At 36.6% G+C, this 14,132-nt stretch overlaps 1 protein-coding gene across 1 annotated transcript in view; it reads right to left on the bottom strand.

Moving 5' to 3' along the window:
• NCKAP1 (NCK associated protein 1) overlaps nucleotides 1–13,829 on the bottom strand; it is a 98,887-nt gene extending 85,058 nt beyond the window's left edge. Inside the window, exon 1 of the mRNA XM_029225622.1 lies at nucleotides 13,446–13,829. Within this exon, the coding sequence (XP_029081455.1) occupies nucleotides 13,446–13,553 (108 nt within the window). The 5' untranslated portion in view covers nucleotides 13,554–13,829. The remainder of the gene's footprint in view (nucleotides 1–13,445) is intronic.
• Between the last annotated feature and the right edge of the window lie 303 nt (nucleotides 13,830–14,132).

Here is a 14,132-nt window from a genome sequence, read left to right as displayed (position 1 = left end):
GATAGATAAGCTATGTACAGTATTTAGCAAAAGGACTGGCACATAGTGCTCTAAAAATGTTAACTGTTGTTAATAATAGCTATAATTATAATTACCTAAGTAAAAGTCTCATATGAATAGTAACCACAGAATAGTCTTTATCAGAGTATACAGAACTAGTAATAATGACTACAACTCCTTCCCCCAATCACTTATTTCTTTATTTACTCCAAGTCTAAACATACTAAATTTGCTTTACTTATAGAAAAAGATTAGCCTAGTAGTTAAAAACATGGATATAGGCTGTCCATGTTCAAATCCTGGCTCCTAACTGTAATATAACCAAGTGATTTTCTGTGCCTCAGGTTCTTCATCTGTTAATTAGGTGATAATAATTACAATGTACCCAAAAAGGTTTTAAGCCCATTACATGAGTGTCTGTATGTGTGTACATGAGCAGAATTCTTAAAGGTATCTGGTATACCACAAGCACTCAAAAAAGGCCAATAAAAAATATAAGGTTAATAGACACTATACAGAAGTACTAGGCACATTTTATTTTTTTCTGAAATCAACCTACTTGATTTATTTACTTAACACCCATACAGACACTTGCAAATACTCTGGCCAAAAAAAGTGCAAGAAAAAAATAAAACCCAACTAAAAGTACCTAGGTAATAACAGTATCCTCAGTTTATGGGTTAGAATACGGAGGCTTAGGTTAAGCAACTTGCCCAAGGTCATCTAGGTAAGTACATCTTGGCAAAGAGCCATACTGAATAATTTAGTTAAGAAGAATGTCCTACTATACTGAAAGAGTACAGCAAAATTCCAACTAACCAGATGTCTTGTTTTATAAAGATTAATCTTCTTTCCCACTCTAACTCAAAAATTTCATTTTGATGACATTGAGGACAAAGGAATCATAAGATAACAACTTATATTTTAAGAACACAGCCTGCACTTGATACACCTAAAACCCTATCTTACTGCAATAACAATATTACACAAAATTAATCTTTCATTCTTAAAAGTAACGCCCTTTGAAATAGCAGATTTAAGAAAATGATATAGACTACTATATTGTTATCAATTCATTTTAGACTAATACATTCCAGAAACGCTACCAAAAAGATTGAATCAAAAGGTTTAATAAATTACCAATTCAATTAAATTAAACTCTTGAGTACTTCTAACCTGCAAACTGCCGCCCCTGCCCCCCACCCCCAAAAAAAGAAAAGGTGAGTAGAGGGCAAAACTGTGTCTAAACCCCTGAATCTTAATGGCCCTACAATAAAAGGTTTTTTGCATAATTGGCTAAAAGGGCTATTTCACCAGACAAAAAGGAAACTATATCTGAACTACATAATTTTTTTAAAAAGCACCACACTAAAACCTTATGTTTTACTTTATCTTGACTCAGCATGATTTCATAATGCATAAAATACTATAATTTAAAATCCCAGAAGATCTAAAGCAAATTTAAAATTTATATACTTAAATTTCCAGTTTTCAGAATTGGAACTTTATTTCCCATGAATATTCTAATTATCTTTAAATTCAACAAAGTTAAGACTAATGTGGCAGATAAAATTACACAAGTGTTAAAGGAAATACTGTTAAACATAATAATTAACAACTCTTGTCTCTAAGTGGATCACAACCCATATGACCTTAGGCAAGTTGCTTAACCTAAGCCTCAGTACTCTAACCCATAAACTGAGGATACTATTATTACCTACTTCATAGGGTAGACTGTTCAGATTTTTAAAAGACAAAATGCACATAAAGTGCTTATTTCAGGTGCCTGGCACACAAGTACTTATAACTTTTAAACAATTCTATTTTTTTAAGTAAAACTTTTCAAAACACCTGGATATCTATAGTGAGTTCCCAATTATCGAAATAAGATTTTCCATGTAACCAATTCAATGTCAGTATTGTCAATTCAGTATTTCCTAATTCGTTTTTTCACAAAACACAAATATAACGTTATTACCCAAAATAAAGAACAAAGATGTTTCAGAGAACCACATAATATTCTATTAGGGGCACAAAATAAACATCTTTGATTAAAAACCTCAAGATCAGACTTTATGTAATTTTAAATATGACTTTAAAACAAATCTTTCTGCCAATCTACCACCAAAATTCCTTCCCAAGGCCTTTCCTCAGATTGTCTCAATATAGATTACGTACCACAGCTTAACTTCATATGGTTAATGTTACGTGTTTTTTCAAAAACTGCCTTACCACAATGTTAAAAAAATATATAGATAGAAATAGTCCTCTCTCTATTCATAAGAGATTAAGCAACAATCATTAAAAAGGAAAACAATAAAGACACAAGAGTAGAGAGTAAAAGGAACATTTACTGGGCAGCTGTTGCGTGCAAAACACCTTGGTTTAGAAATTATCTAAACCATCACTCAACAGAGGGGAAAGGAGCATCTGAAATTCAGTGACTTGCTCAGGGTTTTACAGTTACTCTGAGTACCCAAAGATTCCAAAACACTAAAAACACTTATTTAAAAACATATGCTCCAACTTTCCTGGTGGCACAGTGGTTAAGAATCCGCCTGCCAATGCAGGGGACACGGGTTCAAGCCCTGGTCCAGGAAGATCCCACATGCCGCAGAGCAACTAAGCCCATGCGCCACAACTAATGAGCCCACGCGCCACAACTACTGAAGCCACGCACCTAGAGCCCGTGCTCCGCAACAAGGGAAGCCACCACAACGAGAAGCCCACGCACCGCAACGAAGAGCAGTCCCTGCTCGCCGCAACTAGAGAAAGCCCATGCACAGCAACGAAGACCCAACATGGCCAAAAAATAAAATAAATTTTAATAATAATAATAATATAAATAAATAAATAAAAACATATGCTCCCATGGGCTTCCCTCGTGGCACAGTGGTTAAGGATCTGCCTGCCAATGCAGGGGACACAGGTTCGAGCCCTGGTCCAGGAAGATCCCACATGCTGCAGAGCAACTAAGCCCGTGCACCACAACTACTGAGCCTGCATGCCGCAACTACTGAAGCCCGCGTGCTGCAACTGCTGAGCCCGCGTGCTGCAACTACTGAAGCCTGCGTGCCTAGAGCCTGTGCTCCGCAACAAGAGAAGTCACTGCAATGAGGAGCCTGCGCAGAGCAATGAAGAGTAATCCCTGCTTGCCACAACAAGAGAAAGCCCACGTGCAGTAACAAAGACCCAACACGGCCAAAGATATAAATAGATATATAAATAAATAATTTTTTAAAAAAATAAATAAAAATAAAAACATATGCTCCCAGCTCAATATCAAAAACACAAAACCCAATCAAAAAATGGGCAGAAGATCGAAATAGACATTTCTCCAAAGAAGACATACAGATGGCCAAAAAGCACAGGAAAAGATGCTGTACATCACTAATTATTAGAGAAATGCAAATCAAAACTACAATGAGGTATCACCTCACACCGGTCAGAATGGCCATCATCAAAAAATCTACAAACAATAAATGCTAGAGAGGGTGTGGAGAAAAGGGAACCCTCCTACACTGTTGGTGGGAATGTCAATTGGTACATACACTATGGAGAACAGTATGGAGGTTCCTTAAAAAACTAAAAACAGAGCTACCATACGATCTAGCAATCCCACTCCTGCACATATATCCGGAGAAAACCATAATTCAAAAAGATACATGCACCGCAATGTTCACTGCAGCACTACTCACCACAGCCAGAACATAGAAGCAACCTAAGTGTCCATCAACAGAGGAATGGATAAAGAAGTGGTACATATATACGATGGAATATTACTCAGTCATAAAAAAGAACAAAATAATGCCATTTGCAGTGACATGGATGGACCCAGAGACTGTCACACTGAGTGAAGTGAGACAAAGATATGATATCATATCATATGATATCAAAGATATATCGCTTATATGTGGAATCTAAAAAAATGGTACAAATGAACCTATTTACAAAACAGAAAGTCACAGATGTAGAAAACAAAGTTATGGTTACCAAGGGGGAAAGGAGGGAGGGATAAATTGGGAGACTGGGATTGACATATACACACTACTATATAAAAAATAAATAACTAAAAAGAACCTGCTGTATAGCACAGGGAACTTTACTCAATACTCTGTAAAAACCTATATGGGAAAAGAATCTAAAAAAGAGTGGATATATGTGTATGTAAAACTGATTCACTTTGCTCTACAGCAGAAACTAACACAATATTGTAAATCAACTATACTCCAATAAAATTAATTAAAAATACATAAATTTAAAAAATAAAAATATATGCTCCCAAAAATGTATACAAAAATAGTTCCAGGGCTTCCCTGGTGGCGCAGTGGTTGAGAGTCCGCCTGCCGATGCAGGGGACACGGGTTCGTGCCCCGGTCTGGGAAGATCTCACGTGCCGCGGAGCAGCTAGGCCCGTGAGCCATGGCCGCTGAGCCTGCGTGTCCGGAGCCTGTACTCCGCAACGGGAGAGGCAACAGCAGTGAGAGGCCCGCGTACAGCAAAAAAAAAAAAAAAGTTCCATTCTTTCAATACCTCAGCTGCTCAAAACTTTTATTGGAGTAATCACTATTAAAGGAAAATTCCGATGATTTCAATAAGTTTTATTTTTTAATTTCTAGTCTAACTCAGCAATAAAACACATTCCTTTGCCAAAATACTACAGAACAAAACGATTTCTTTTAATATAATAACTTAATTGAAAAGACCATGAACAAAATCCCAGGGATCAGAGTGAGAATGCTATTTTTGAGAGCATAGGAAAGAAATTAGCCTCATCTGAATCATATCAGGAAAGAGGAGAAAAATACAAAATGTGACCAATTTATGCTAGAAAGAGGAATTTAACTTTTTACTCAATAAACAAGAAATAATAAACCTGTTTTAAAGCAGGCTTTGCAAAGTTGAAGGCATAAAGGAACAAAGATTCTCCCTTGAGTCTTCAGCAAATTGAAATGAATGCCTAGAGGAAAAATGGACCCAATAAGATCATGGGCCATAAAAGGAACTTGTGTATAATTCTTTTATTTTCTAATTTTAAAAATAATGAAATACGGTGTGAAATTTTCCAGTAAGTATTGGAAAATCTATCAAGACCAAAACAAGCTTCAAATTCTATTATTACTGATTAATTTTCCATTTTTTCCCCTCATTCGTATCACCTATATTTTGCCCAACCAATCTGCTTTCAATTTCCCCCTTGAGCTGGGGTAGGTGAAAAAAAAAAAAAGGAAGGAAAAAGAAGTAACCCACTTCTACAGTTTGGATTAAGAAGCTTGATAGGAAAGTATACTGAAATTATTAGAAATGCTTTAGAATTAATGTAATTTTATACATTACCTCTTAATTAGAGTCAACAGTAGCAGATTTAAAGGTATATAAATTATGATTACTGTTTCCTAAGCACAGGTTCTGGGAAAACCATAAACTTAAGAAATATTTCAATGCATTATATATTTCAAAATTCACTGTTAAACATTTTAATGACTCAAATAAAAGTTACTAATTACCATTCAATTCTCAAGATGTCTATGTCCTTGTTCTCAAACATTTTTCAGCTTCTCATATACAGAAACATTTCAGTTTATAAACAAAGGCATTCTGTTATAGTTCTTTAAAAGTGTTATATCTGTCCACATTTTTACTACTCTAAAGAAGTTGCTCTTTAAAGGACTGCTGAGAAACATACTTCTGAAGTACAAATAGTTATTTTGTATTAGCAGTAAGTAGATCTCAAACTATAATATCAGACAGTAAAAAGGAATAATTAAGAAATGTTTCCTAAAGGTGGTCTTGAGCTGGGTTAATAGAAAAAAAATGAACACTTAGTAAATGTCCACTATGTTTCAAGCCCCAGAAGTGGAACTAATAGCTAACATTTATTCACATCTTACTCTTGTGCCAGGCACTACACTAGCACTTTATGTGAATTAACTCATTTAATTCTCAACCTTATAAGGCTAATTAAAGAGTGCTCCACAAATGTGGGAAAACTGGAATATCTATCTAAGATTGCAAGAATTAGAATCAATAAGACTAATATGGCTTAGAAAACCAAAAACTATAACTTGAAGCATAAGAGAAGCTGAGAGCAAATAAGTACCCTATAGATGGTTTTGCTAGCATAGGGTCTACGTGTAGCTTAGCATTACAGAAATTTAGTTATCCCCCAAAAACAAAATTACATCATTATAGCGAACGATTATCAGAAAAAGAAATCAGAAGTATTAAGAAGTTACACTTTACTTATTTTAGTGGTTCTTAACATCAAAACCACTTCAGGGGCTTTTTCTTATTCAGTAGGTTTGGGTCATGACCCAGATATATGTATTTTTTAAAACCTTCTAAAATGATTATATTGTGTATACCTGACTAAGAACCACTGGTCCCCTCAATTTCTAAATAAAGAAACCCTAATTCAGAAAGACTAAACAACTTGTCCAAAGTTAAAAAAAAAAAAAAAAAAGGATCAGAGCTTTACCTAGAATCTAGCCCTCTCAACCCACAGAATATGCTACAAGTATGGGAAAATAACAGAGAAGTTTAGAGGCTATATGCCAGCAAGAAGGACATTAGATATTACTAGGGGATTTTATAACTTTATATTTTGTATCTTTATATACTCCACTGAAAAAATGTCTGAAATCTTGAATAATGACTGGCTGGCTACTCCTTGTCACTGCCCAGCTAAAGTTTCTATTCATACTTCAAAACCAAGCACAAAAGTCACTAACTCTTGTTCCCATCTCTCCCAGACAGGAATCTTTAACTCCCTTTTCAAGACACCCACAACCACACTTAAACACTGCATTTTAGTTAGTTATCTATACATCTCTCTCACCCACTACAATATGAATTTCTTGGCATTGGAAACTGTATCTTAATTTATCTGTTTCCCTAGTGTCCAGGAAGACATTCAATAAATGAAGAGTAAATGAATGAATGAAAAGGAAACTCCCAGTTTTTGGTACTGACTAAAAGAATAGTTCATGTGACTTATAAAATAGTTTTAAAGACACAGGTTTATTACTGTCAAATATCTAAAATAATCAACTGTGCAGTAAGAAAGTTTTTCCAGTACAGGCTCTTTTACTTAAAACAAGAGATTCCTTTGAAACCTTTAACCCATTATATATTTCAAAATTCATTATTAAAAATGTTAAAGATTCAAATAAAAGTTACTAATTACCATTCAATTCTCAAGAAGGTGTTTATGTCGCTGCAAGTGGAATTGAACAACATAGACAAACTAACAATTCAAGAGCTTATTAACTTATTTAAGTAAAACATTTCAGTACAATAGTATGTGACGAAATGATTAAGTAAGAGATTCTCTCATCACTGTCAGATTAAGTAAATCAAAATCTAATAATTACAGTACTGCAAATTCCTAATAGGATCAAAGTTAAGATTTTACTACTTTTACTAATAAAGACAATATTAAAAACAGTCAACAGAAAAACATGCCTTGGGAATAGAAAAGAATACTGCTATTTTTGTAAACTCCAAGACAGAAAGAAACACACTTACTGGTTACACTTTCTTAATTGCATTTCTTATAATTCATGCAGGGTTTTTCAATGAAAAAACTGTTACCGTTTGACTTCAGAAATCAAAATGTAAAATGAAAAAGTATATTTAAAATCTCAAAATTAAAGATAGAATATCTTCAATGAGGAAATGATTGTATGCGTCCTTAAAATTAAGGAAGATAAATGCTATTTCACTGTTTCTTTGAGTTTACACCTTCCTTCCTGCTTTATATATATTCTACCCCCAGTTTAAAGCAAAATTTCCTGTTAGTTTTCTTAGTATTACTTGTATGGTCAGTCCTTTCAGTTTGTATATTTTAATATGTCATGAACTAAATATTAGAAATAATCACAAAGGAAAAATGCATATAATATGAAATGTAAATACAAAATACATGTCCTCAAAAATGCTAATAAACTGAATTTTAAATTTCCTAATTCTAAACTATTTCTCATTTTAATACATTACAAAGCTAAACAGAAGTCTTTAATAATCACTGGTATACTGATAATTATGATCTCAATGATCTTTTCATAACAAATCCGTACAAAGTTCATACAAAAGTAGTCTAAGAGGAAAATTATTTCTGTAATATAACTGCATATTTCTTTAAGGTTATTGTGTGTTCAAAATCTAATTATGTCTACCACGAAAATTTCACTAATGACTATAAATCTAATGGCAAAAATAAATTAAGAGCTCAGACTTAGGGGTTAAGAAAGAAAGGTGCCAATCCAATTCTTATTTTTTAAAGTAAGAATTGGGCAAATTTAATTCTCCAAATTCAATTTCTTTATCTATAGAATAGGTACCTACATCACAGATCTATGAAGAAAAAAATTTTTTTTTAATTTAGCATATAATAGTCTCAATAAATAGCAGCTAGCATTACTTTTATTACACATTATTTTTGTTGAACAATAGAGATAAAACTATTTAGTTCTAACACATAAAATGTACATCTACTGAACGTGATCTGAAATTATTGTTAGAATTTTACTTAACAGTAACACTGCTAGTAAATTATCAAAGAATACAAATTAAATTTTTAATCATCCTAACCAGTTAAGGACAAGAATTTTCAACACTGACACACTTTCTCATCTGGCTCCACTCATTTTTAACACATTGGATGTTGCTAGCTAAATATGTCCATCCCTGTAATTTTCTTAAAATATAAGTATACTAGCAATAGATTAAGAACCCTAATTTCATTGATATATAAACTGTACCATGCTGCTTCCTCAATTTTATTTTTGGAAAGAACCTAAATTGAATCATAATACAAAATGTGCATGCACATATGTCAGCATTTGTACAGAAAATTGTTTAACTATATACAGCTTATTTTTAAAAGTGGGAGATGAGCAGGCAGAGAATTTTTGAAGTTATGTTTGAGTTTTTGACAATAAACCTGTATTCCTTTTATAATCATTAAAAAAATTAATATTTAAGTTATCTAACAATTCCACAAAGGAAACAGAAGATGGATAATCTACCCCTGCCACTTAAAAAAATAATTTTTTTCCTATGCAATTTTTCAGTGACCTTAATCTCCTCAGCCTACCATCCAGCATAACAAGAAACAGAATTATCAAATCTTCATTTTTTACAAGCAGCTTCCTTGAAAGTTACAGATGTAGTAGGATTTGTTTATGTAAATATATATATTATTTAAATACAGATTTATGAAGAGACTGTTTTCTTCTTAACCCGTTTAAGGATCTTGATAATGAAATCTCCCTGGGGAAAAAAATCTTATGCATACTAACAATGTTTATTAGTCTACAACTTGCCAGAATCCCAATCTTTGGAACATGCTTCTGCTCCTGATCAACCAACACAGAAAATAAGGCCCTAAATGAAGAGAAACGTAACACTGAAAGGGAAGACTAAATCTGATTCCCCTCGCTTTACCTCGACTGCATCCTTCACATACATTTTTTTTTCCTCCATTAGATAAGCAGATACCAGCTAAAGACTTGCAATTTTACACTGCTATTCTATTAATTTCTTTCCTCATGAAATAAATTCATCCAAAATCACGGGGAGAAGACTGTGGGAAAAAAAGTACTCCTCAAATAAAGAAGTAAAAGTACATTGAAACCTGCAAAAATACACCATTAAAAAGAAGTTTGCAATAGTTGAGTAGGTCTTTTCTCCTTTTCTATCCTTTAAAATTGAAGCAATAATTTAACAAGATGAAAAATATGGAAGTATTAACTGATACCTTTTGTTATCTGTTGTTATCAAGTTCATGTTGGTGATGGTGTAGGAAAAAATAGAAAAAACAAGAAAGAGTAAACAAGAAAAAAACATTTTTAAGGTTAGCTAAAATGTCTTCTGTTGGAATTTCGGCATATGTGTTTGCTAAGCAGTAGTAAATTATTTCAGAGAAACAAATGTTGCCCCAAAAAGTTACTGAGACTCCTAAACAAATACTATCTTAGATTCAGAGACGTTTTAAACTGTTTTCACATTGTTATTATCTTTTATCTTCACAAAAACAATTCTGTAAAGTAGGCAGAGCACACATTACCATCCCTATATTAAGAAAAACTAAACTGAGCTCAGTTCCTGTTTAAAATAGGCCTTAATGTCTACTTGAAAGATAACATAATCAGAGCTGGAACAGACTTTAGTGTTCCTTTCACAGTTAATTTTCCCCCATTTTACAGATGAGGAAAAATGAAGCTCAGGGAAGTCAAGACACCTACCCAGTATTACAAATCTCTCAGAGACAGACTGAAACATTGGAAGGCAGGTCTCCTAACTTCTGGCCCAGTACACTTTATTTCCACCACCACACTGCCTGCCATGCCATAGTAGCAGATATAAAAGTAGCCTGAAAATGTTAAAAATCACTATATAAGTGAGTAGCATTATTAGGTCCAGAAAAGGGAAGACATATTTTTAATTTAAAAAAAATTAAGGAATTATGCAATAAATAAATTTAAATGTGAAACTATCTACCACCTTCACCTCTTTTCCGTAAAATCCTCCTTTATGTGTTCTTACATCCCTGATTAGACTACAAACTCCTTAAAATTTTCATAACCTGTACATATAAGGATCTCAAAAATTTTTCAATTGATGAAATTTTATTTAAAAAAGCAAAACATTTTCCAGAAACCATGTTACATTCCCCTAATAAGCATTAAAGCCTATTACTCTTGATTACAGTAACTTAAAAAGTTATTTTGCTTAGGTCACTGAAGTATTTTTCACTGTGTATGCTCCCTAAAATATTGCCATTGCAGACTTTCAATTGAAACAGAGCAATCAGATCTGATAGACAATCTAATGCACACATGCATTAATAAAAATGTGATAATTGACTGGCAGGCACGTATTATGCGGTAGAAGTTTTTTTTGAGGTATAAGAGAGAGAGATTGAAAAGATTATGTGGTTTATACTGTCATAAAAATGTAAACAGCAGGAACCTTATAAACACATGGTAAACAGATCTCACTCACTTTTTTGGCAAGATTTTTGAACAAATGTTTCAATCCTAGCCAGCCAGGAAGCTATGCCAGCCTTTACAGACAACTCTATACAGGGCAAAAGATTCAAAATCCATCTGATGTATGTGTATGCAAAATCACACAAGGAGAGCAGAGCAAAAGCTATTACTATTAAAACTAGAGCAAGATTATACACATATTCATATATATGTTGCACATATATAAAATATACTATACATAATGTATTCATCCTTTTCAACAAGTCCTAACTGAAGGCCTCATGGACCAGGTAGGACCCTAAGTACCAGTAATTCAAAAATAAGTAACACTGTCCCCACCCAGAGAGAACTCACAATCAAGCAAGGTAGAAAAATATTTCTCAAGAAATTATAAATGCATTAAGTGCTGAAATATAACATTTCAATAATTCAAAATATTAGCCACTTGGATATAATGATCACATTCAACTCATTTTAAATTTTACTAGTTTAATAATACAAGAGCCTGGAGTTTCTCAAAACAGGAAGTGAAAAAAAAATATGCTTTTGAGAAAAGGCAGTGAACTGGAATTATAAGCATTCAAATGCTTAGAATTTAGTCAAACCTTATTTTATTTATGAAGATGAAATATGTAAAGTTTGATTGTATTTATGCCATAAAAATGTTCAATGAATGCTTTAAAAAAAGGTATTTTGCCCAAATACCCAAATCACTTTTGATGTTACTCTCACTTCCTCTTCTGGAAACCATCATAACCATTTCCTTTAACCACAATACCACATGTCTAGAAACTTTTAGTAATGTTTGACTTGCTCGTTTTTTGCACAAAGGGCATATAGGAACCAATTTCCAAGTTTGTTAAGGAGCATAATTTCACAAAAAAGTTCTGGTCAATACAACCTATAAGTAATACTATCTAAAATTAAATTATTCTTAATTTACATAAATTTACAACCAAGGCTCATTGGTAAATGCAGAGGGCTTCTTTATAATGACCCTGAGCTCCTGCCACATAAAATGTAACAAAGTGAACAGGCATGTTGCAGTTACTATCCCGATTGCACTGCGTTTAAAGTCAACCAATCCTCACGTCCAGGTAAGCGACTGGAACATAGCTATCTTTACACAAAATTTACCACTATTAAGCCAGGACAGTTTTTTCTCCTTTAGAATTCAGTGTCTACATCAAATTGTTCAAATAAGTCAGTTTTACACTGAACCCCATGTATGAATTTTTTAAAAATATTCTTTCTTCAGGAGTCCTAATTCACAAGGGCTACAACTCTACTGCTATGATTAAACTAAAAAGAAACCTTCAGGATGCAATAAAAAGCCAACAAAAATAATTACGAAGATATAACATCAAATACACATTGGAAACTGTTAGGATCTAGATTGTCACAAAAAATCTTAACTTTCTCTTTATCGAATTATTTAAAACTTTAACTTTGTCTTAAAAGAAAGAGGATTTTGGTCTTTCTTTCCTAAGATAAATTAATATTTGTTCTATCTTTACATCTATTTTTCTTAACTCCAACTCAGCCCCTCATTCCTTAATCTGCTGAAGCCACGTAAAGACTTTCAATGGGCCTATTAGCTAGATCTACTCAAATTATCAGAATACGCTATAAAATCAGCAGTAATAGCAACATATTCACAGTTTTTATTTGTATAGACGCCGAACTTTAAGAAATGATGTTTTGGTATTATCAAACATGGTTGGAAAAACTAAGATGAGGAGGAGTAAAGAGAGAAGGGAGAGAAGGTTGTTATTCCTGTTCTAGTGACTCACAACCCAGAAGTATTTCAGGAGAAAACTGGTTCCACCCTCACTTCCCCCTCCTCTCCACCTTCAAAATGAAATAATTCCAAATCGTCAACACGCTCTCTAATGGCTTTTATTTGGCAATCTAAAATAAAATGGCAAAAGTGGAGGGGATGCGGGGTTCATCCTCATTAGCCATTCCCTTCCCACATTCCCACACTTAACAAACCCAAAACAGAAAACAACTGCTTCCATCTCCGCCAGGTTCCTACCATCCGACCTCAGTTATTGAACACCCAAGTTTTCCTATCCCCCTTTTAGACTCTCGCCCACCCACCCTCCTCTCTTTCCCGTAGAGCCCGTTCCGGGAGCCGGGGCGCCGAGGAGGGGGCGAGAGCGGCGGCGGCGCCCCTCACCCCGCGCCGGGCCGGCCGGATCTGGCCGCTGGGAGCGGGGAAATGGCTCCTCTCCGCCCCTGGCCGGCCCGCGAGCCAGCAGGAGAGGCGCCGGGACTCCGCATTAGGCCGCGGCGCATCCCGGCGACCCTGGCCGGGCCTGCAGCCGTGAGGCGGTGATTTCTGTCCCGGGAGCCGACCGCCGCCCCCACCGCCCGGGCCTCCCCAGCTCTCCATCCCTCCTCAGCCCACCCGCCGCCCCCGCCGCGGCCTCGCCGGCCCGTGCGCACCTTCTTGATGTTGTAGAGGCGGGTGAGCATGCCGACGCCCCGGTCGTTGAGGATGGTGAGCTTCTCCGCCAGCTTCTGCTGACTGGGCTGCAGTACGGAGCGCGACATGGTGGTGGTGGTGGTGGTGCCGCCGCCGCCGGCCGCCTCGCGCCCAGTCACACCGGACCGCGGCCTCCGCAGCTACCTCTGTCGGGCCTCCTCCCCTCCCGCCCGCGACCTCCGCCTCAGGGGAGCGCGCCCATGGCCCTCGCGCCTTTAACCCGCGCCGGTGACAGAGCGAGCCTTGGCGGACGCCTCGGGGTCCCTTTCCCCTCAGCAGCCCGCGCCCCGGCAACCTCCTGCCTTCCGCCCGCCGCCCTTCCGTCCCCACCCCCGGCGCTCTCCGCCCCAGCCCCCACCGCGCCGCCTTCCCGGGCTCCTCCACTAGGTGTGGCGGCGGCGGCGTCGTCTCCGGCGGCTGAGAACGAGGCCGCTTCCCGCAGCCCGGGACGAGCGCTCGGTCACCTGATCGGCCGCGCCGGCGCCCCCGCGAGGCCGGACAGAGAACTGCGCCTGGGGGCCCTCGCCCTCCCCGCCCGGCTCCGCTGCTACCGCCGCTCGGGACGCGGCCTCGGCCCCACACCCGTCTCGACCCGGCCTGGCCCGCCCACTGCCCCTGATCCCGGCAGGGGAGTCTAAGCCGGAACC

This window comes from Monodon monoceros, unplaced genomic scaffold (assembly GCF_005190385.1).
Source record: "Monodon monoceros isolate NGI ecotype Baffin Bay Population unplaced genomic scaffold, NGI_Narwhal_1 Super_Scaffold_16, whole genome shotgun sequence".
Lineage (NCBI taxonomy): Eukaryota > Metazoa > Chordata > Mammalia > Artiodactyla > Monodontidae > Monodon > Monodon monoceros.
The sequence above is the reverse complement of the archived record's forward strand: the minus strand, read 5'-3'. Positions and strand labels throughout refer to the sequence as shown.